We start from the raw sequence: 22,026 nt of genomic DNA, 5'->3' as shown, positions 1-22,026 counted from the left end.
TATGGTGTAGCAAAAACCTGGTGAGAGCTTCCATTTAAAATTGTATCACACCTGTGCAAAGGTTACAATTGCTATTACAACTTCTTAGCTTTATTCATGTCAGTGTGGTTGAGCAGCGATACTCCACACATCTTACGCTGGTTTTGGAAAACAAGTTTTTATTAATCTATTCAACTTCATGAATTATTAGTTATAAATCACAGAGCGCTGCCTTTATACAGTACATTCCTGAAATTAGTCCTTATTTATTTTTTTTTTTTTAATATGCCTACTTTTAGTATATTACATAAACTGATAAAAAGGAGATTTCATACCTTGGCTTTTGCAGATTCTTTCAGATTCTCGACCAGTTCCAGCATGTGTGACTTGATTATGGACACTTCTGCTGAGGAGTCTGACATTTCTTTGCACAGTGTTGAGCTCTTGCCCTGAGAGTGGGCCAGCTTCTCTTGTAAGTCACTTACTTCTTTCCTGCAACCAAAGCACAGATGAGTATCTACAGTTAAATGAACAGTTTGCAAACTATTACCGTATATTCTATTTATTGTTTGGGATTTTAAACAGCTAGCAACTTGGCAAAGGGTACAGCCTTGAAAATTGAAACATTGATTCCATGCAAAATCTTTCTACCAGCACAAATCTGTGGAGATTGCTCTGACCAGGCCATCCTTCTTGGAAACGTTCCACGTCTGGAATGGAGGACAATGCATGCTTGTAGCTGAAGGTCGTGGATGGCTCGGAAGAGGACGAATGTTCGAGGTCGAACCAACAGAGTGGGAGAAAAAAGGAAAGAATCTGTTTGGGGGTAGAATTTCATAGTCAATCTTGGAGCCCCACAGATACCACATCCTTGACTGATGAGTCGAACATGTGAGCCAACAAGATGTCACTGAAGGAGAGAAGAGTTATCCCCACCCAAGAAGGTGATACAAGTGGGGGAAGACCTTCATGTAGTGAAGGATCTGGAAGGGAAGGGTTTGGTGGGATTGGGATGTGTGTGCCACAAAGGTTTAGGCTTGAACAAGGGCTTCACGGAGGATAGAGAAGACTTTCTGGCCTCTGCAGGAAGAGGGGTCAAGAAAAGAGTGAAACTTCTAGGCACATCTAAATGGCAGAGTGCATCTACATTTTAGGGAAGCAGAGCACTCTAGCTCCCAAGTAGCGTCCTTGATTACCTTCTCTCGGCATTTTCCAAAAGAGCTTATTCCCTTTGTAAGAGATTTTTTGGATGAAGGGTCAGCAGATCAGGTTCTAAGTAAAGTGGAGCCTTAAAAAGACACAGAATTGACTTGAACGTGGGTTTCAAGTTGAGCTCACACAAGAGACAGCTCACAAAGGAATTTTGAGACGTGCAGCAATTTAAACGGGTGGTCAAGAAAATCCTTCTTAAGAGCCCCAGATAATAACATCTGGTGGATGTGCCTAGCCCAAGTCATATATTCCTTGGTCACGCAGGACTCCGTGAAGACAGGAGTTAGCACTAAGCCTGCTGTCGAAATGGTGGCTTTTGAGAGGGAGTCAATCAAAATCTAGGTTTTGGTCATGATGGAAAGGTCCTTCGTTGACCTCGAAACGCGTTGACATTGTAACCATTGTAAAATAAATTTTTCAAGGAAATGATTCGTTGGTCAAATTTTATCAGCAGCGTATCAAGTGACACATCACCTGGATAGATTTTCTACAAAAGGAAAGAGGCTGTCAAACATCAAGCAAAGCACTAAATGCTTTTATTTGGAAAGATCCTCTTCATAGGTGAGAAAAGTGGCCCGTTTCTGGTAACGCCACTAAAAAGGAACCAGTTTCTTGGTAAGGAGAAGGAAGCTCATCTTTGAACTGGATGGTTTCCCTCACAGCTCGAGTAAAGCCCTGAATGAACAAAGTTAGCTTACCAGGGGGATAAGCATTACCATCCACTGTGGCTTTCTGGGAGTCATCCGGGGAGGGCAAAAAATAATATATGCGAAGAGGTCTTAGATCTATCGTGAGAGCGTTTGCGGAAAGTGGGGGGAGTCTGCAATCTCGGCATCTGAGGAACCTGTGGGATCCAGTTGGGTAATCGAACACAGACTAGCAAGTCGAGCTGGCAAGAGCCCCAGAAAATCTACATTAAGTTTGGAGAAGAGGGCAAAATTACATAAGGGCCTGGGTCAAAGGCATGACCCATTTGGGGGGCTCGAGTCCTGTTGGAGATCCAAGAGGTCCTAATAAAGAGGGGAGTTAAAGCACTGTGTACAGAGGGAGACTGGCTGAACATATGGCATTAATTTATGACAGCATAAACAATCAATAAGTAACTAGTGCTGAGGGCTAACTGGTGATGTATGAGGTGTGCCCTCCCGGGGATAGTGAATATAAGGTAAAGCATACCCGCAAAACCCGAAAAAAAAAAATTAAGAATGAAAAAAAGAAGGAACACCAGAACTAATCATGAAGCAGATAAAGGTTATGTCTGATAAAGGTTATGTCTACCTCTTATGGACACTAACAAAAAACTGAGCAGCTTGGTCTGAGCTGCTTGTATATTTTTACCAGGTGGAGTCAATGCTAATTTTCACAGTGTTGAGCCTTCAAGTGTCATTGCATATACCCAAGGTCCTGTGTTCCCATATTGCTATTAACGAGAAAGAATTTGCTTTTGCGCTTTTATTTGTTCCTTTATTTACTCCAAAAGTAATATCCTTTGATTTTATCCGCTGACATATGACCATTCCTTTTTCTGGACTATTCCTTTTACTTTGACCATTCCCATGTACTTGCAAACTGGAGACGTTTTGGGGAAAAAAAAAAACAATTCTGCCATTGTTTTTTTGGGTTTTGTTTTCACAACGTACATTTTGTGGTAAAAATGACTAGGCAACATGATTTTCCCTATCAGCACAAATACAATATCAAACTTGTAAAGTTTTGTTTTTGTTTGTTTTATGCAAGTAGTGAACAACAAAATTCAGATATTTGTATAATCGTTTTTCTGAGACCAATATTTTTTCTTTTTCATTCAATGAGCGGTGAGGGCATATGTTTTTTACTAATCACTTTTATTTATTTGGGGAGGTAATATGACCAACAAACTGCAATATGTAGTTTACATTAAGACTTCAATTTTTTTTACAATGTTGATAGGACTTTTTCAGAAGTAGCATTACGCATTTTTTTTTTAGTGTTTTTTGAATGGAGAAAAGGAAAAGTTACGAGTCCTTCTATCATGGGTATTTTTGTTTTAATCGTTAAAATATTTATTTTTACTTGATTTTTTTAGTCCACATAGGGGACTTAAAAGTCATCTATACTAAAATATCACAGTATATAGGTAAAATGATGGTTTACTATAGGAAAAATGTACGGTATGTGGTAGCAACTGGGGCCATCAGTAAATCTCCGACTACAATAGCAATCCATTGGCACCACACAATCACATAGTTTTGGGTATTCGAGATTGAAGGCACAGGGGCAGGACCCTGGGCTATTAATAAGAGATTGTCAGTCCTTGTACAGGGTTTACTCTGGTGCCACTCACTTCTGTATCTGAGATGAGCAGTGCTAATGAAGTTATGAAGCCATATGCCTGCCAAGATGTGTGCACAACACCTGCTGATCTTGCATGCATCTGAAGAGCCATGTGTGGTCGTACTGTCATCGGAACCACTTGAAAAAAATCAGCACATCTAAATTAATTAACCATTAGGTTTATGAAAAAGCAGCAGAGTGAAATACAGCGACAATTGATCAGAGCTGAGTCAGTGTCTTCACAGACAGACATGTGGAACTAAGCAACATAAAGTTGCACATTAGTGGTGCTGATAATAAGTCAGTGGATAGAATATCTTGTTCCTGCACCGTGTGATGCTCCCCTAATATGTGCAGTCTCCTCCCTCTGCGATCACCCCTTCACTGTACGCTGAGTCCTAACAGATGTATTAGCAGCCATACCACAGAGGGCTTGTGACCTCCCCAATACTTCCTCCATGGGTCACCAGCGCTCCGTACAACTGATGCTAATAAATCCCAGGAATCACGCCATTCAGTGGAGCAGACCTACTTACTGTTCAGTGGGTCTGCTTATCAGTGAATGTTTTAATCTCTCCTGCCAGGGGCAGTTCTTCCTCAGCTCCGTGGCACCACTCTCAGCTTCCCAGTGCTCAATCCCATTACATACATGCATGAGACTGTTTGTAAAGAGTAACTAGATGGGTATTTCCTGAAGGAACTACAGATAGTGCTTTGGAATGGTGCCCGGGCTGCCCCTGCAAGACTTTCACACTTGGGTGCCCCTCAGGCGCTGGTTTGGTAGTTGTAGCCCCTCAGGGTTGAGGCTTGGCGGGCCGGGTCACTCTGGGTCCGATTTGGCGGGCCGGGTCACTCTGGGTCCGATTTGGCGGGCCGGGTCACTCTGGGTCCGATTTGGCGGGCCGGGTCACTCTGGGTCCGATTTGGCGGGCCGGGTCACTCTGGGTCCGATTTGGCGGGCCGGGTCACTCTGGGTCCGATTTGGCGGGCCGGGTCACTCTGGGTCCGATTTGGCGGGCCGGGTCACTCTGGGTCCGATTTGGCGGGCCGGGTCACTCTGGGTCCGATTTGGCGGGCCGGGTCACTCTGGGTCCGATTTGGCGGGCCGGGTCACTCTGGGTCCGATTTGGCGGGCCGGGTCACTCTGGGTCCGATTTGGCGGGCCGGGTCACTCTGGGTCCGATTTGGCGGGCCGGGCCACTCTGGGTCCGATTTGGCGGGCCGCGCCACTCTGGGTCCGATTTGGCGGGCCGCGCCACTCTGGGTCCGATTTGGCGGGCCGCGCCACTCTGGGTCCGATTTGGCGGGCGGCGCCACTCTGGGTCCGATTTGGCGGGCGGCGCCACTCTGGGTCCGATTTGGCGGGCGGCGCCACTCTGGGTCCGATTTGGCGGGCGGCGCCACTCTGGGTCCGATTTGGCGGGCGGCGCCACTCTGGGTCCGATTTGGCGGGCGGCGCCACTCTGGGTCCGATTTGGCGGGCGGCGCCACTCTGGGTCCGATTTGGCGGGCGGCGCCACTCTGGGTCCGATTTGGCGGGCGGCGCCACTCTGGGTCCGATTTGGCGGGCGGCGCCACTCTGGGTCCGATTTGGCGGGCGGCGCCACTCTGGGTCCGATTTGGCGGGCGGCGCCACTCTGGGTCCGATTTGGCGGGCGGCGCCACTCTGGGTCCGATTTGGCGGGCGGCGCCACTCTGGGTCCGATTTGGCGGGCGGCGCCACTCTGGGTCCGATTTGGCGGGCGGCGCCACTCTGGGTCCGATTTGGCGGGCGGCGCCACTCTGGGTCCGATTTGGCGGGCGGCGCCACTCTGGGTCCGATTTGGCGGGCGGCGCCACTCTGGGTCCGATTTGGCGGGCGGCGCCACTCTGGGTCCGATTTGGCGGGCGGCGCCACTCTGGGTCCGATTTGGCGGGCGGCGCCACTCTGGGTCCGATTTGGCGGGCGGCGCCACTCTGGGTCCGATTTGGCGGGCGGCGCCACTCTGGGTCCGATTTGGCGGGCGGCGCCACTCTGGGTCCGATTTGGCGGGCGGCGCCACTCTGGGTCCGATTTGGCGGGCGGCGCCACTCTGGGTCCGATTTGGCGGGCGGCGCCACTCTGGGTCCGATTTGGCGGGCGGCGCCACTCTGGGTCCGATTTGGCGGGCGGCGCCACTCTGGGTCCGATTTGGCGGGCGGCGCCACTCTGGGTCCGATTTGGCGGGCGGCGCCACTCTGGGTCCGATTTGGCGGGCGGCGCCACTCTGGGTCCGATTTGGCGGGCGGCGCCACTCTGGGTCCGATTTGGCGGGCGGCGCCACTCTGGGTCCGATTTGGCGGGCGGCGCCACTCTGGGTCCGATTTGGCGGGCGGCGCCACTCTGGGTCCGATTTGGCGGGCGGCGCCACTCTGGGTCCGATTTGGCGGCCCGGGTCATTCTGGGTCCGATTTGGTGGGCGGCGCCACTCTGGGTCCGATTTGGCGGGCGGCGCCACTCTGGGTCCGATTTGGCGGGCGGCGCCACTCTGGGTCCGATTTGGCGGGCGGCGCCACTCTGGGTCCGATTTGGCGGGCGGCGCCACTCTGGGTCCGATTTGGTGGGCGGCGCCACTCTGGGTCCGATTTGGCGGGCGGCGCCACTCTGGGTCCGATTTGGTGGGCGGCGCCACTCTGGGTCCGATTTGGCGGGCGGCGCCACTCTGGGTCCGATTTGGCGGCCCGGGTCACTCTGGGTCCAATTTGGCGGCCCGGGTCACTCTGGGTCCGATTTGGCGGCCCGGGTCACTCTGGGTCCGATTTGGCGGGCGGCGCCACTCTGGGTCCGATTTTGCGGGCGGCGCCACTCTGGGTCCGATTTGGAGGGCGGCGCCTCTCTGGGTCCGATTTGGCGGGCGGCGCAACTCTGTGTCCGATTTGGCGGGCGGCGCCACTCTGGGTCCGATTTGGCGGGCGGAGCCACTCTGGGTCCGATTTGGCGGGCGGAGCCACTCTGGGTCCGATTTGGCAGGCGGCGCCACTCTGGGTCCGATTTGGCGGGCGGCGCCACTCTGGGTCCGATTTGGCGGGCGGCGCCACTCTGGGTCCGACTTGACGGGCGGCGCCACTCTGGGTCCGATTTGGCGGGCGGGGGCACTCTGGGTCCGATTTGGCAAGCGGGGGCAATCTCGTCCGATTTGGTGGGCTGGGTCCGATTTGGTGAGCGGGGCAATAATGATAAGACTACAGATAGTGCTTTGTAATTGTGCTGTACTGTCACTTTAAGAGCTGATATTATCTGACAAAACTTGTGACCTGGTGGGCTGGTAGAGTTTATAGGCGTTGGCATAGTAACTGGGTCTCACTGCGCATATCAATGAGGTAATCAGCCAGGTGGCAGTTATTTTTAGAAATTGCCTCAGAAATCAGGCCCATTATAAACGTATTGGAAAATTTCCCTATTGAAATGCATTGAGACACTTTTTTCAAACGCAAATTGCGCCAAAACTACAAATCCGATCGACACGAAAAATACTTAGCACACCTCTCAGGAACGCTGGCTTCGAAATGACACCTCACTGGAGTCTGTGAGTTTAGCGGTTTGGGCCGCATTACGTGCGGACTGAATAATAATAATAAGAACTAGATGGGTATTTCCTGAAGGAACTACAGATAGTGCTTTGGAATGGTGCCCGGGCTGCCCCTGCAAGACTTTCACACTTGGGTGCCCCTCAGGCGGTCCGATTTGGTGGGTTGGGTCAATCTGGGTCTGATTTTGTGGGCGGGGTAAATCTAGGTCCGATTCGGTGGGCGGGGTCACTTTTGGTCCGATTCTGTGGGCGCGGCCACTCTGGGTCCGATTCGGTGGGCGGAGCCACTCTGGGTCCGATTTGGTGGGCGGGGCACCTTAGGGACCAATTTGGTGGGTGGGGTCACTCGGTCCGATTTGGTGGGCTGGGCACCTCAGGGTCTCATTTGGTGGGCTGGGCACCTCAGGGTCCGATTTGGTGGGTGGGGTCACTCTGGGTCCGATTTGGTGGAAGGGGTCACTCTGGGTTTGATTTGGTGGAAGGGGTCACTCTGGGTTCGATTTGGTGGGCGGAGCCACTCTGGGTCCGATTTGGTGGGCGGGGTCACTCTGGGTCCGATTTGGTGGGCGGGGTCACTCTGGGTCCGATTTGGTGAGCCGGGCCCCTCGGGGTCCGATTTGGTGAGCGGGGTAATCTACTATATAATTGTCTAAGGGCACTTCCGTCTTTCTGTCTCACAACACCGCTACGTCATCATCTCATGAGACCGCAATGCACTCTTGGGACCGGAGCGCGCAACAAGCATCGGGTACCGGCCACTCCAGGTGCAACAAGCATCGTGTACTGGCCGCTCTAGGAGGTGCAACAACCATCAGATACCGGCCGCTCCAGGAGGTGAGTATGTAACTTTTTTATTTTAATTCTTTTTTTTTTTTTTAACAGGGATATGCAGTATACTATGTGACTGGACAATATACTACGTGACTGGGCAGTATAACTACGTGGCTCTGCGCTGTATACTGCGTGGCTCTGCGCTGTATACTGCGTGGCTCTGCGCTGTATACTACGCGGCTCTGCGCTGTATACTACGCGGCTCTGCGCTGTATACTGCGCGGCTCTGCGCTTTGTACTGCGCGGCTCTGCGCTATATACTGCGTGGCTCTTCGCTGTATACTACGCGGCTCTGCGCTGTGTACTGCGCGGCTCTGCGCTGTGTACTGCGCGTGTCCGTGCTGTGTACTGCGTGTGTCTGCGCTGTATACTGCGCGGCTCTGCGCTGTATACTGCGTGTGTCTGCGCTGTGTACTGCGCGGCTCTGCGCTGTGTACTGCGCGGCTCTGCGCTGTATACTGCGTGGCTCTGCGCTGTGTACTGCGCGGCTCTGCGCTGTGTACTGCGCGACTCTGCGCTTTATACTGCGCGACTCTGCGCTGTGTACTGCGCGGCTCTGCGCTGTGTACTGCGCGGCTCTGCGCTGTGTACTGCGCGGCTCTGCGCTGTGTACTGCGCGGCTCTGCGCTTTATACTGCGCGACTCTGCGCTTTGTACTGCGCGGCTCTGCGCTGTGTACTGCGCGGCTCTGCGCTGTGTACTGCGCGGCTCTGCGCTGTGTACTGCGCGGCTCTGCGCTTTATACTGCGCGACTCTGCGCTTTGTACTGCGCGGCTCTGCGCTGTGTACTGCGCGGCTCTGCACTGTATACTGCGTGGCTCTGCGCTGTGTACTGCGCGGCTCTGCGCTGTGTACTGCGTGGCTCTGCGCTTTATACTGCGCGACTCTGCGCTTTGTACTGCGCGGCTCTGCGCTGTGTACTGCGCGGCTCTGCGCTGTGTACTGCGCGGCTCTGCGCTGTGTACTGCGCGGCTCTGCGCTTTATACTGCGCGACTCTGCGCTTTGTACTGCGCGGCTCTGCGCTTTATACTGCGTGGCTCTGCGCTGTGTACTGCGTGGCTCTGCGCTGTGTACTGCGCGGCTCTGCGCTGTGTACTGCGCGGCTCTGCGCTTTATACTGCGCGACTCTGCGCTTTGTACTGCGCGGCTCTGCGCTGTGTACTGCGCGGCTCTGCGCTGTGTACTGCGCGGCTCTGCGCTGTGTACTGCGCGGCTCTGCGCTGTGTACTGCGCGGCTCTGCGCTGTGTACTGCGCGGCTCTGCGCTGTGTACTGCACGGCTCTGCACTGTATACTGCGTGGCTGTGCAATATACACAAAAGGCACGGCCATGGGGGCACGATGCGCACCATCTTACGCAAATCTCTTTTTGGGGTGGTGGGAGGAATCGGTGGTCTTTGAACATGGAGCCTACAAGAAATTTTGCCAGAAATGGCTCCGCTTCATTGATGATGTCATAATTTTTTGGACAGGTACGGAGAAGGAATACCATCTTTTTCTCACTGAACTTAACAATAACCCTTTCAACATCCGGCTCACTTCACATCTCTCACGGACGTCAGTGGATTTCCTTGATTTGAAGCTTACCCTTGATGGTTCGTATATTGTTACCACCCTCCACCGTAAACCGACAGCGACAAATAGCCTGCTGCATTACTCTAGTTTCCACCCTAGGTCCTTAAAGAACGGTATACCAACTGGTCAATTTCTTCGACTAAGGAGAAATTGCAGTGAGAGGACCGACTTTGATGTGGAGGCTCGGAAATTGACTAATCGTTTTAAACATCGGGGATATCCTAAGACTGTTATTTCCTCGGCTTACCAGAGAGCGAAAAATAGTGAACGGATGGGATTATTCCAAAGACAAGCACGTGAGTCCTCTAGGCCCATGGGTATTGTTACTACATTTAACAATCAGTGGGGGGACATCTACAAAATCCTGGACCATAGCTGGGGAATCTTACTCAGTGAACCCAAGCTAAAGCCTCATATCTCAGAAACACCTAAATTGATAGCTAGGAGGGCCAGCAATTTGAAGGACTTTCTATGCCATAGTCACTTTGTCCGTCCCACTATCAGACTCAACAGGGGTATTAGGACTATTGGCACCTACCCATGTGGAGGCTGCAATGTTTGCCAATACACCGTAGCCCAGGATGGTCTGTCATTATCTATTTCTCCTTTCCAGATCAAACCCAGGAGGTCTTTCTTCAATTGTAAAAGCCGCTCATTGGTCTATGCCTTAATATGTGACTGTCCCAAAGTCTATGTGGGACAAACAACCCAAGAATTAAGAAGGAGGACTCAACAGCACCTATTGAATATCGCCATGGCTCACAAGGATCGAGAGAAAGGCAAAAACATTTCATCAGTAGCGACACATTTTCTGGATGTCCATCTTGGCCGTACCAAGGGCTTAAAAGTTATGGGACTAGAGTTGGTTCCACTTAACATCAGAGGTGGAGATAGAGTTAGAAAATTACTGCGATGTGAATCAAGATGGATCCATGATCTTCAAAGCCTCGCCCCACATGGACTCAATGAGGAACTTTTATTTTCGGGATATTACAAACAGTCTTAGTTTCCTTATTATTATTATCACATTTTTTCTTTCTTATTATTATTTTTATTTTTGTGTGTGTGTGTATGTATATATGTATATATATATATGTATGTATATATATGTATATATATATACTAGCTGTACTACCCGGCTTCGCCCGGGTTAATGACTGCTGTTAGCAAAATAGAATGTGTTAACAAAAATTTATTCTGCACACAAAAACCACAAAACAAATAGATAGAAATGTAATTATTAAAAGGCAAAAACTAAGCAAATAGAAGCATTTCACAACATATATTAGCTTTGTTATACTGAGAATGTCTTTGTTGCCTATATTAACCAATCAGAGCTCAGGTTAATTAACTGTAGCAAAATAGAAGCTGAGCTGTGATTGGTTGCTATTGGCAGCCTGATAAATCCCCAGCCAACAGGAAGCCCTCCCCCCTGGCAGTATATATTAGCTCACACATACACATAATAGACAGGTCATGTGACTGACAGCTGCCGTATTTCCTATATGGTACATTTGTTGCTCTTGTAGTTTGCTTATTAATCAGATTTTTATTTTTGAAGGACAATACCAGACTTGTGTGTGTTTTAGGGCGAGTTTTATGTGTCAAGTTGTGTGTGTTGAGTTGCGTGTGGCGACATGCATGTAGCGACTTTTGTGAGATGAGTTTTGTGTGGCGACATGCGTGTAGCAACATTTTGTGTGTTGAGTTGCATGTGACAGGTTAGTGTAGCAAGTTGTGTGCAGCAAGATTTGTGCATGGCGAGTTTTGCGCGTGGCGAGTTTTATGTGTGGTGCATTTTGAGTATGTGCAAGTTTTGTGTGAGGCAACTTTTGCATGTGGTGCAACTTTTGTACATGTGGCAATTTTTCTGTGTGTGCAAGTTTTGCATGAGGTGAGTTTTCCATGAGGTGAGTTTTGCACGTGTGGCGAGTTTTGCGTGAGCCTAGTTTTGCATATGGCGAGTTTTGCATGTAGCGAGTTTTGAGTGGTGACTTTTGTGTTTCGACTTTTATGTGGCGAGGTTGGTGTGTGTGTGTGGTGAAATGTGTGCTGAGGGTGGTATATGTGTTCAAGCACGTGGTAGTGTGTGGCGCATTTTGTGTTTGTGTTCATATCCCCGTGTGTGGTGAGTATCCCATGTCGGGGCCCCACCTTAGCAACTGTACGGTATATACTCTTTGTCGCCATCGCTCTCATTCTTTAAGTCCTCATTGTTCACATCTGGCAGCTGTCAATTTTCCTCCAACACTTTTCCCTTCACTTTTTCCCCATTATGTAGATAGGAGCAAAATTGTTTGGTGAATTGGAACGCGCGGGGTTAAAATTTCACCTCACAACATAGCCTATGACGCTCTCGGGGTCCAGACGTGTGACTGTGCAAAATTTTGTGGCTGTAGCTGCGACGGTACAGATGCCAATCCCGGACATACACACATACATACATACACACATTCAGCTTTATATATTAGATATACCTGTATGTAATCTCCTGTATATAGTATATACCTGTGTGTCATCTCACCTATATATAGTATATATCTGTGTGTCATCTCCTGTATATAGTATATACCTGTATGTCATCTCCTCCTATACATAGCATATACCTGTGTCATCTCCTCCTGTATATACTATATACCTGTAGGTAATCTGCTCCTGTATATAGTATATACCTGTGTGTCATCTCCTCCTGTATATAGTATATACCTGTATGTCATCTCCTCCTGTATGTAGTATGTACCTGTATGTCATCTCCTCCTCTATATAGTATATACCTGTGTGTCATCTCTCCTGTATATAGTATATATCTGTGTGTCATCTCCTCCTGTATATAGTATATACCTGTGTGTCATCTCCCCTGTAAATAGTATATACCTGTGTGTCATCTCCTGTATATAGCTGTATGCCATCTCCTCCTGTATTAGCCCTCGTTCACACGTTATTTGGTCAGTATTTTTACCTCAGTATTTGTAAGCTAAAATGGCAGCCTGATAAATCCCCAGCCAACAGTAAGCCCACCCCCTGGCAGTATATATTAGCTCACACATACACATAATAGACTGGTCATGTGACTGACAGCTGCCGGATTCCTATATGGTACATTTGTTGCTCTTGTAGTTTGTCTGCTTATTAATCAGATTTTTATTTTTGAAGGATACCAGACTTGTGTGTGTTTTAGGGCGAGTTTCGTGTGTCAAGTTGTGTGTGTTGAGTTGCGTGTGGCGACATGCATGTAGGGACTTTTGTGAGATGAGTTTTGTGTGGCGACATGCGTGTAGCAACTTTTTGTGTGTCGAGTTGCATGTGACAGGTTAGTGTAGCAAGTTGTGTGCAGCAAGTTTTGCGCATGGCGAGTTTTGCGCGTGGCGAGTTTTATGTGTGGTGCCTTTTGAGTATGTGCAAGTTTTGTGTGAGGCAACTTTTGCATGTGTTGCAACTTTTGTGCATGTGGCAATTTTTCTGCGTGTGGCAATTTTTCTGCGTGTGCAAGTTTTGCGTGTGGCGAGTTTTGCACGTGTGGCGAGTTTTGCATGTGGAGAGTTTTGCGCGTGGCGAGTTTTGAGCGGCGACTTTTGTGTTTCTACTTTTATGTGGCGAGGTTGGTGTATGTGTGGTGAAATGTGCACTGAGGGTGGTATATGTGTTCGAGCACGTGGTAGTGTGTGGCGCATTTTGTGTGTGTGTTCATATCCCCGTGGTGGTGTGATTATCCCATGTTGGGGCCCCACCTTAGCAACTGTACAGTATATACTCTTTGGTGCCATCGCTGTCATTCTTTAAGTCCCCCTTGTTCACATCTGGCAGCTGTTAATTTGCCTCCAACACTTTTCCTTTCATTTTTTCCCCATTATGTAGATAGGGGCAAAATTGTTTGGTGACTTGGAAAGCGCGGGGTTAAAATTTCACCTCACAATATAGCTTTGACGCTCTCAGGGTCCAGACGTGTGACTGTGCAAAATTTTGTGCCTGTAGCTGCGACGCCTCCAACACTTTTCCTTTCACTTTTTCCCCATTATGTAGATAGGGGCAAAATTGTTTGGTGAATTGGAAAGCGCGGGGTTAAAATTTCACCTCACAACATAGCCTATGACGCTCTCGGGGTCCAGACGTGTGACTGTGCAAAATTTTGTGGCTGTAGCTGCTACGGTTCAGATGCCAATCCCGGACATACACACATACATACATACACACATTCAGCTTTATATATTAGATATACCTGTATGTAATCTCCTGTATATAGTATATACCTGTGTGTCATCTCACCTATATATAGTATATATCTGTGTGTCATCTCCTGTATATAGTATATACCTGTATGTCATCTCCTCCTATACATAGCATATACCTGTGTCATCTCCTCCTGTATATACTATATACCTGTAGGTAATCTGCTCCTGTATATAGTATATACCTGTGTGTCATCTCCTCCTGTATATAGTATATACCTGTATGTCATCTCCTCCTGTATGTAGTATGTACCTGTATGTCATCTCCTCCTCTATATAGTATATACCTGTGTGTCATCTCTCCTGTATATAGTATATATCTGTGTGTCATCTCCTCCTGTATATAGTATATACCTGTGTGTCATCTCCCCTGTAAATAGTATATACCTGTGTGTCATCTCCTGTATATAGTATATAGCTGTATGCCATCTCCTCCTGTATTAGCCCTCGTTCACACGTTATTTGGTCAGTATTTTTACCTCAGTATTTGTAAGCTAAAATGGCAGCCTGATAAATCCCCAGCCAACAGTAAGCCCACCCCCTGGCAGTATATATTAGCTCACACATACACATAATAGACTGGTCATGTGACTGACAGCTGCCGGATTCCTATATGGTACATTTGTTGCTCTTGTAGTTTGTCTGCTTATTAATCAGATTTTTATTTTTGAAGGATACCAGACTTGTGTGTGTTTTAGGGCGAGTTTCGTGTGTCAAGTTGTGTGTGTTGAGTTGCGTGTGGCGACATGCATGTAGGGACTTTTGTGAGATGAGTTTTGTGTGGCGACATGCGTGTAGCAACTTTTTGTGTGTCGAGTTGCATGTGACAGGTTAGTGTAGCAAGTTGTGTGCAGCAAGTTTTGCGCATGGCGAGTTTTGCGCGTGGCGAGTTTTATGTGTGGTGCCTTTTGAGTATGTGCAAGTTTTGTGTGAGGCAACTTTTGCATGTGTTGCAACTTTTGTGCATGTGGCAATTTTTCTGCGTGTGGCAATTTTTCTGCGTGTGCAAGTTTTGCGTGTGGCGAGTTTTGCACGTGTGGCGAGTTTTGCATGTGGAGAGTTTTGCGCGTGGCGAGTTTTGAGCGGCGACTTTTGTGTTTCTACTTTTATGTGGCGAGGTTGGTGTATGTGTGGTGAAATGTGCACTGAGGGTGGTATATGTGTTCGAGCACGTGGTAGTGTGTGGCGCATTTTGTGTGTGTGTTCATATTCCCGTGGTGGTGTGATTATCCCATGTTGGGGCCCCACCTTAGCAACTGTACAGTATATACTCTTTGGTGCCATCGCTGTCATTCTTTAAGTCCCCCTTGTTCACATCTGGCAGCTGTTAATTTGCCTCCAACACTTTTCCTTTCATTTTTTCCCCATTATGTAGATAGGGGCAAAATTGTTTGGTGACTTGGAAAGCGCGGGGTTAAAATTTCACCTCACAATATAGCTTTGACGCTCTCAGGGTCCAGACGTGTGACTGTGCAAAATTTTGTGCCTGTAGCTGCGACGCCTCCAACACTTTTCCTTTCACTTTTTCCCCATTATGTAGATAGGGGCAAAATTGTTTGGTGAATTGGAAAGCGCGGGGTTAAAATTTCACCTCACAACATAGCCTATGACGCTCTCGGGGTCCAGACGTGTGACTGTGCAAAATTTTGTGGCTGTAGCTGCTACGGTTCAGATGCCAATCCCGGACATACATACATACATACATACATACACACACACACACATTCAGCTTTATATATTAGATATGTGTGTGTATATTTAATTTTTTTTTTTTTTTTTTTTGTGTATTGATTTTCACTTCTAATTTTGCTTATATTTATTATTTTGTGGATATTATTTCTTTATCTTTACATTTACTTTTATATTTATTTTTATTTTTATTATTTTTATTTATTATTTCTGCTTATTATCCTATTTTTGTTTATTTACTGTTATGCATTACTGGTGTACTTTCTGCATATACCCCTCAGAGCCATCACTTAGTGTATATATGTATACATATACACACACATAAAAATCTTTCTTATCCCCCAAATGATCTTCCTTCTTGTTTCCTTGGGCAGACAAGTCCCTGCCCAGCGTCCCTTGTGTAATATATACAATTGTTTCACTCCGGATCCTTTGTATCCCTTAGAGGTCCTTTTCCTTTCAATACTCTCGGCCGAGAGTCCATATGCGGTCTTCTGGCACATAGTGCGCAGGCGCCGACCGGCGCCGGCGCACTTGCCAGCAATCCGCAATAGGAGAACCTTCTCCCCTCTTTCGCAGCTTTGCTGCATTGCGCAGACGCCGACTCTCTCTATCACCGATGGGCGCATGCGCAGCTTTGGGCGGCCCACAATCAGGGAACTCCTCATCCTAGTAATATCGCTATACTGCGCAGACGCCGGCGTCTTCAGCAACTTCCGGCTTTCCTCGCTCAGTACCGGCGCCATGCTCTACATCCTGCATACTAGGCACCAGCTGTCTCTAGCCTTTTACAATCAACAGGTATTTATAACACGGGCACCTCTCTGCATTCAATGCCCCTGAGGAAGCCAGATCTCTCTGGCGACACGCGTTGGGTGGTTTCATGCCCTGGTTCTCTACCCCCCTTTTTTGCTTGTCCCTAGAATCCCTTGACATGTTGTAGGGATCGGGGCTCAGGCTTGCACTGGACGGGGTATTCCTTGTTTATATGTAAGTGTACGCCTGCATTATTATCTTAGCCTTTGGGACTGCATAGTATACCTATATTCAGTGCACTTTACTAGGTGGTGAATACGTTATTTATATATGGGGATGTGTTTTGAACCAGGGTTATAGACCCTATTATGGGTCTTTGTATTTACCATGTTTTTTGGTGGTTTTATGTGTTTTTAAAGTTTTGTGCAGTGTTTTGTGCTTGCTATATTTAATAAAATTTATTATATTTATATGATCTTGGATGTGGTGATCCCCAACTTGTACATGCCTCCTTTTTTCTTTGTTTCTTGGCTGTGCAATATACTACGTGGACATGCATATTCTAGAATACCCGATGAGTTAGAATCGGGCCACAGTCTAATAATCATAAGACTAAGGATAGTGGTTTGGAATTGTGCTGTACTGTCACTTTAAGAGCTGATATTATCTGACAAAACTTGTGACCTGGTGAGCTGATGTAGACTTCATAGGAGTTGGCATAGTAACTGTGTCTGACTGCGCATATCAATGAGCTAATCAGCCAGGTGGCAGTTATTTTTAGAAATTGCCTCAGAAACCAGCCCATTATAAACGTATGGGACAATTTCCCTATTGAAACGCATTGAAAGACTTTTTTCAAACACAAATTGCGCAAAAACTACAAATCCGATCGGCACGAAAAATACTTAGCACACCTCTTGGGGACGCTGGCTTCGAAATGACACCTCACTGGAGTCTGTGAGTTTAGCGGTTCGGGCCGCATTACGTGCGGACTGAATAATAAGAATAAGAAGAAGTTTACCACGGTGGAATAACAGTATAGTGCTTTGTTCCAAAGCACTATAAAAATGCACTTGCAGGCGTCAATGAAGCCCGTAGAGGTGCTACTGCAATCTCTGGCTGAAGTAATCTTTTAGAAGCTCATGCTAACATAACACATTTACATAAAAAAAATTAAACATTGAAAGAAAATTCAGAAAGTACACTTACTGCAGTTCTCTGATGGTATCCTTCAGACTCTCACACTGATAGTTCCTATCCAGCACTGTAAGATGATGTGATTTCAGCTGGGATTCTGTCTCTGCTACCTGCTCCCGACAAATAATGTTCTCCTGCTCAAGAAACTTGGGGAAAAAGAATAAAAGAACTATATATACATATATATATATATATATATATATATATATATATATATATATATATATATATATATATATATATATATATATATATATATATATATATATATATACACACATATATACGCAAGCACACAGACATATATTTCTCATGTGGCCTCCTCTGCTTAGATCAGTCTTCTGTCATGTCTGAGTCTTAGAAGGCGAGTGCAGTCGTAAGTCTAAGGCCGGGATCACACATGTGATAAATACGGCTGAGTCTCGCAGGTTAATACCCGGCATTGCCACCGTCACTCAGGAGCGGAGCGTGTGCACGCTCCGCTCCGGAGTGCAGGCGGCAGGGCCGGGTATTAACATGCGAGACTCAGCCGTATTTCTCGCATGAGTGATCCCAGCCCAACTCGTACTGGGGTATGGGAAAGGCAGGGGTAATATGGCACCACCGCATTCACCATGCCACTGGGAAGGCCTTTAATGGAAACAAGAGCAAAGGAACGTCGATTTGGGCAGTGGATGCAGTGGGAGGAAAATGCTGGGCACTGGGTAGATTGACTATACATGAGAAATGTACAGTCACTGTTCAGTGCCATGGTGGAGGGTCACTTAAAAAACAAGCCATATTGCAATGAGCAGTCAGTTACCTCAAGACTCTCTGTGTAATATGCTACTTGGGAAGCATGTTCTTTTGCAAGCATCTCCAGCTGTGTCTGAAGGGCCCGATTCTGGTTTACAGCATCTGACAACTCATCCTCTAGCCTGGTTCAGCACAAAAAATAGTGTTAGTGCATTAACGAGATTAGCAATATTACGAAAAGCGGAAAGATTTATCAGGGATAAAGTTATACACAATTAAACTATTTTTTTTCTTCTATCTAAAAGAGTTGTAAACTAGAATGATATTGATGAGCTCTTCATATGCCTTCCATACCAGATTAGCGGAGGTCCAACACCCGGCACCCCCATCGCTCAGCTGTTACCAGAACCGGCCATATGTAAACAGTGTATGGAGCAGAACAGCACAGCTTTTGACACCGTCATTTTCAAATATCTTGTCTAAAGTTGTAACTCCATATTGCTTCCAAAATATAGGATCTTGTAATATCTTAAGGTGTGTGAACTTAGGGTTCTCACATCCACTTGGTCAGTACATTTCAAAGTTCAATTACTTTCCTTATCGCAAGTTTACGCACAAATAGCTACTGTTTTATTTTTAATCGATAAACATTTGCCAAGTGGTCATCTGGCTTCCTTCGCACCAAGTCTCCCACCCAGGAGCCGACAATGCTATTCTTCAGAACCAAGCTCCCCCAAATCTGTCATATCTGTGACCCAGGTCATCCTCTCCAAATCTATGGTGGATTCCCTGGAGTTCTTTCCAGCCATAGCTTACTGGTCAGTGTTCACTTGTAAAAATGTGTTGCACAGCTCCCTCTGACACACAGCTTGAGCAACCTGCCCTCGCTGCTCATCGACATTTTTATAAGAGATGTAAGACCTCCTCGGACAGATCCGGTTTAACCTTCCCAGATCATTCCAAGTATAAAGCCACAGCAGATATCACGGAATCTCCCCTTGCTCAGTCCGATTTCCCAGGTGACACATGACTCAGATCTAAGCTGGGTTTGGCCATGCAGGACCTCATTAGGGCATTATGGGGTACTCCCTAAGTCAAATAGAAATCTGCATCTCCTTCCCAAGAAGCTTTATCCTTCTGGCGGGACCGCCAGTATCAAATCGCCCTTCCCAACCACGAAGACTTTAATAATCATCTTCATCATCTCCAAAGAATGGAAACGCCCAGAGACGAGCATGCCTTCCAATAGGTGGTGTGGTGGTCTCTTCTCCTTTGTGAAAGAGTTGTTTGCTATATGGTCAATATCTCCCTCTGTGGAAACCCAGATAGCTCCGTCTCTCTAGAGTCACCACCGGATCTCTATCTGATGCTGAATCCCCTTACACGCACTAGATTACACAGTCTCCCGCTTTAAAGCGACCTTTTTCTGAAGTAGGCTCCTCCGTAAATCTTGCCTTTACAACATTCTGGATCAGCAAGGCCTATATGGTCTAGGCCAAGTACCACAAGAGTTAATATTCCAAGGCTCCTCAGGAGGATATTCTTGATCTCTTTGGTTGCAACATGCCTCAAAGTTCTTTTGCAAGGCTTTGCTTTGTCAGCACAGCTAGCAGCCTGTGCTGCAGTAAATTCCATGGTAATTTGTCACTTTACTAGGCTTAGATCATGGTCGGCTGACCCATCATCCAAAAGGCCCTTACAGGGCTCCCCTTCACAGAGGAAAGGATGTTTGAAAAGCACCTAGAGGAGATAATCATGGATGCTCCTGGAGGCTTGAGTGCCCTGCGTCCCCAGAACTATACACTCTCTCAGCCACCTAAGCACTCCCAGAGGTTTTGCTCCTTTCGTGACTCCTCTTCTCATGCTCTATACTCTTCTACACCAGAGTGATATAAGATTCCTACCCCACCCCTTTCTTCCAGAGTGATTGCCAGTCCAGCAAGAGACTCGCAGAATTAATTTAACAACTCAATAACAAATGAACAAAGAGCAATTTTTTTATTTTATTTTTATCCATTAAATTAATTCTGTGGTACATGATTTAACTTGCACTTCAATGGTCTATGTGCAAGGAACTGACCTGGAAGAAGGGGGAATAGGAATCTTTCTGCCCCCTACGAAGTAGGAGAAGCTTCATTCCTTCAAGTATCGATCTCTCTGTGTGGACGCACTGTGCTTTTCATCTTGTCAGCTGTAAAGTGCCAAGGTTTACTACTGTAGCTAAAGATCCTACTTCAGCTGGTGAGAACATTAGGGCTTTCATCTCATGGTTTTCTCTCTTCCTAGGAAACTTTCCATTCTTCAGTCTGGTCTGGATGCAGGCCTTATTCTCAACTCCTTTAAACAGATTTATTCCCTTTCCATACTCTTAAGGTACGCTGAATTTTCACAAACAGGTCAAGATTTTCCTGCAGGGGTTGCTCATTGCGCTCCACCTTACATTCACCCGGTGGAGCCTCAGAACCTCAAGCTATTTTCTCATGCACTGCAGAAGTCTTCTTTTGAGCTTCTCCACAGCAATCCTTTCGTGGTTGGTGGCATTTCTGGTGGCCATAACCTCCATTCGCAGAGTTTCTAATATTGCTGTTCTTACTTGAAGGACTTCCTTGTTTTCCACAAGGACCAAGTGGTCTTGCACTCTGGAAACCCTTTCTTCCAAAGGTGGTCTTTGCTTTGCATATCAATGAGATCATCATCCTTTCTTTTGCCAATTCATACGTAGGCGCGTTTGCTCCACCATCTGGATCTGGTCAGGGCCAAACTTTCAGTTACTGAAGCCTTCCGTCGTTGATCCCTGATCAGCCACTCAAGGGCCAGCTAATCTCCAAAGCAATCATTGCCAAATGTATTCTGTCGGCTACAGTGGAAGACTACAAGGCCAAGGACTAATATCCGCTCTTTCATGATCACTGATCATTCCAGAAAGGCGGTCAGGGCCTGCAAGGTGGTCAGACACGAGGCCTCTGTTTCTCAAATCTGGAAGGCTGTCATCTGGGCTTCTGTCCACACTTGTCAAATTCTACATGATCCATTCTATTGCTTCTGCCAGTGCCAGCTTGGGAAAATAAAGATTATTATGTATGATATTGCATGCTAGTCTGCTAGGCAATATGCATGGCTAGCTGTTGTTCCCATCCACTGTGTCTGCTGTGTAATATCCTAAAGGTCCTGTGTCCCCCCAATGCCATTAACAAGAACCCTAGATTGTTTTTATCATCGTAAAATCCCTTGCTAGTTGAATAAATTGAAGGAGAGAGCTCTCATCTTGTTCTGTTATCTTTCCAGGGGTCAGTTCTTTTGCCTGTGGCATAGGTATCTTTTTTCCTAGTTCACGTATTGTTAGTTACTGCTTTGTTATGGAATTTTTACAATTTACTTTGGTTGTTCTCTTACTCTTAGCACAAAACTGAGCTGTCTAGTGTCTGAGAAAAGGGTATAGCCCATCAAGCAGATCCAACGCATTTTTTTTTTTCAATTAGTATCAAGCCTCCTAGTGGCATGATGTACTGTATACTCAGGGGCCCCATGTCCCCCAATGTATTCAGCAAAAAAGGATTTTACATTAAGTACAAAAATCCAAAAGTAGATATGAGGGGGCACCACGGTCAGTGGGATCACACCAAGACGTCTAAATAAACCAATGATTGAGAACAAAAGAAACAGACCAGGTCTTATAAACGGGGTTCACCACACACGAGGAGAAGGCACAAGTTAAGATACAACTTTATTTTAACAATACAGATAAGTAGCAAAACACTAACAATTTAAAAACATTACGATACAAAAAGCCCATAATGAGGCTATAACCCGCACAGGACTCAGAAAAATATATGGAAAAGGTAGATGATACCCCCGTGCCTACATAGACAGCTATGCCACACTATAATAAGTGAGACCCTAATACATAGATATTTTCCAGATAATCTGTAAAGAATTGAGGGTTCCAGAACCATAGTCTTTCTCAA

General features: G+C 47.0%; 1 protein-coding gene across 3 annotated transcripts in view; it reads right to left on the bottom strand.

Annotated features, from left to right (window-relative positions):
• The window catches only part of SPAG5 (sperm associated antigen 5), a 115,107-nt gene that overhangs the window by 32,011 nt on the left and 61,070 nt on the right, over window positions 1-22,026 (bottom strand). For all 3 annotated transcript variants that reach the window (XM_077294356.1, XM_077294357.1, XM_077294358.1), the window contains exons 15-17: window positions 18,129-18,243; window positions 17,339-17,472; window positions 315-471 (exon numbers count right to left, since the gene is read on the bottom strand). In XM_077294356.1, the coding sequence (XP_077150471.1) occupies window positions 315-471; window positions 17,339-17,472; window positions 18,129-18,243 (406 nt within the window). The remainder of the gene's footprint in view (window positions 1-314; window positions 472-17,338; window positions 17,473-18,128; window positions 18,244-22,026) is intronic.

The sequence above is a fragment of the Ranitomeya variabilis genome, chromosome 3 (assembly GCF_051348905.1).
Source record: "Ranitomeya variabilis isolate aRanVar5 chromosome 3, aRanVar5.hap1, whole genome shotgun sequence".
Taxonomy (NCBI): domain Eukaryota; kingdom Metazoa; phylum Chordata; class Amphibia; order Anura; family Dendrobatidae; genus Ranitomeya; species Ranitomeya variabilis.
This window is presented reverse-complemented; position numbering and strand designations above follow the sequence as displayed.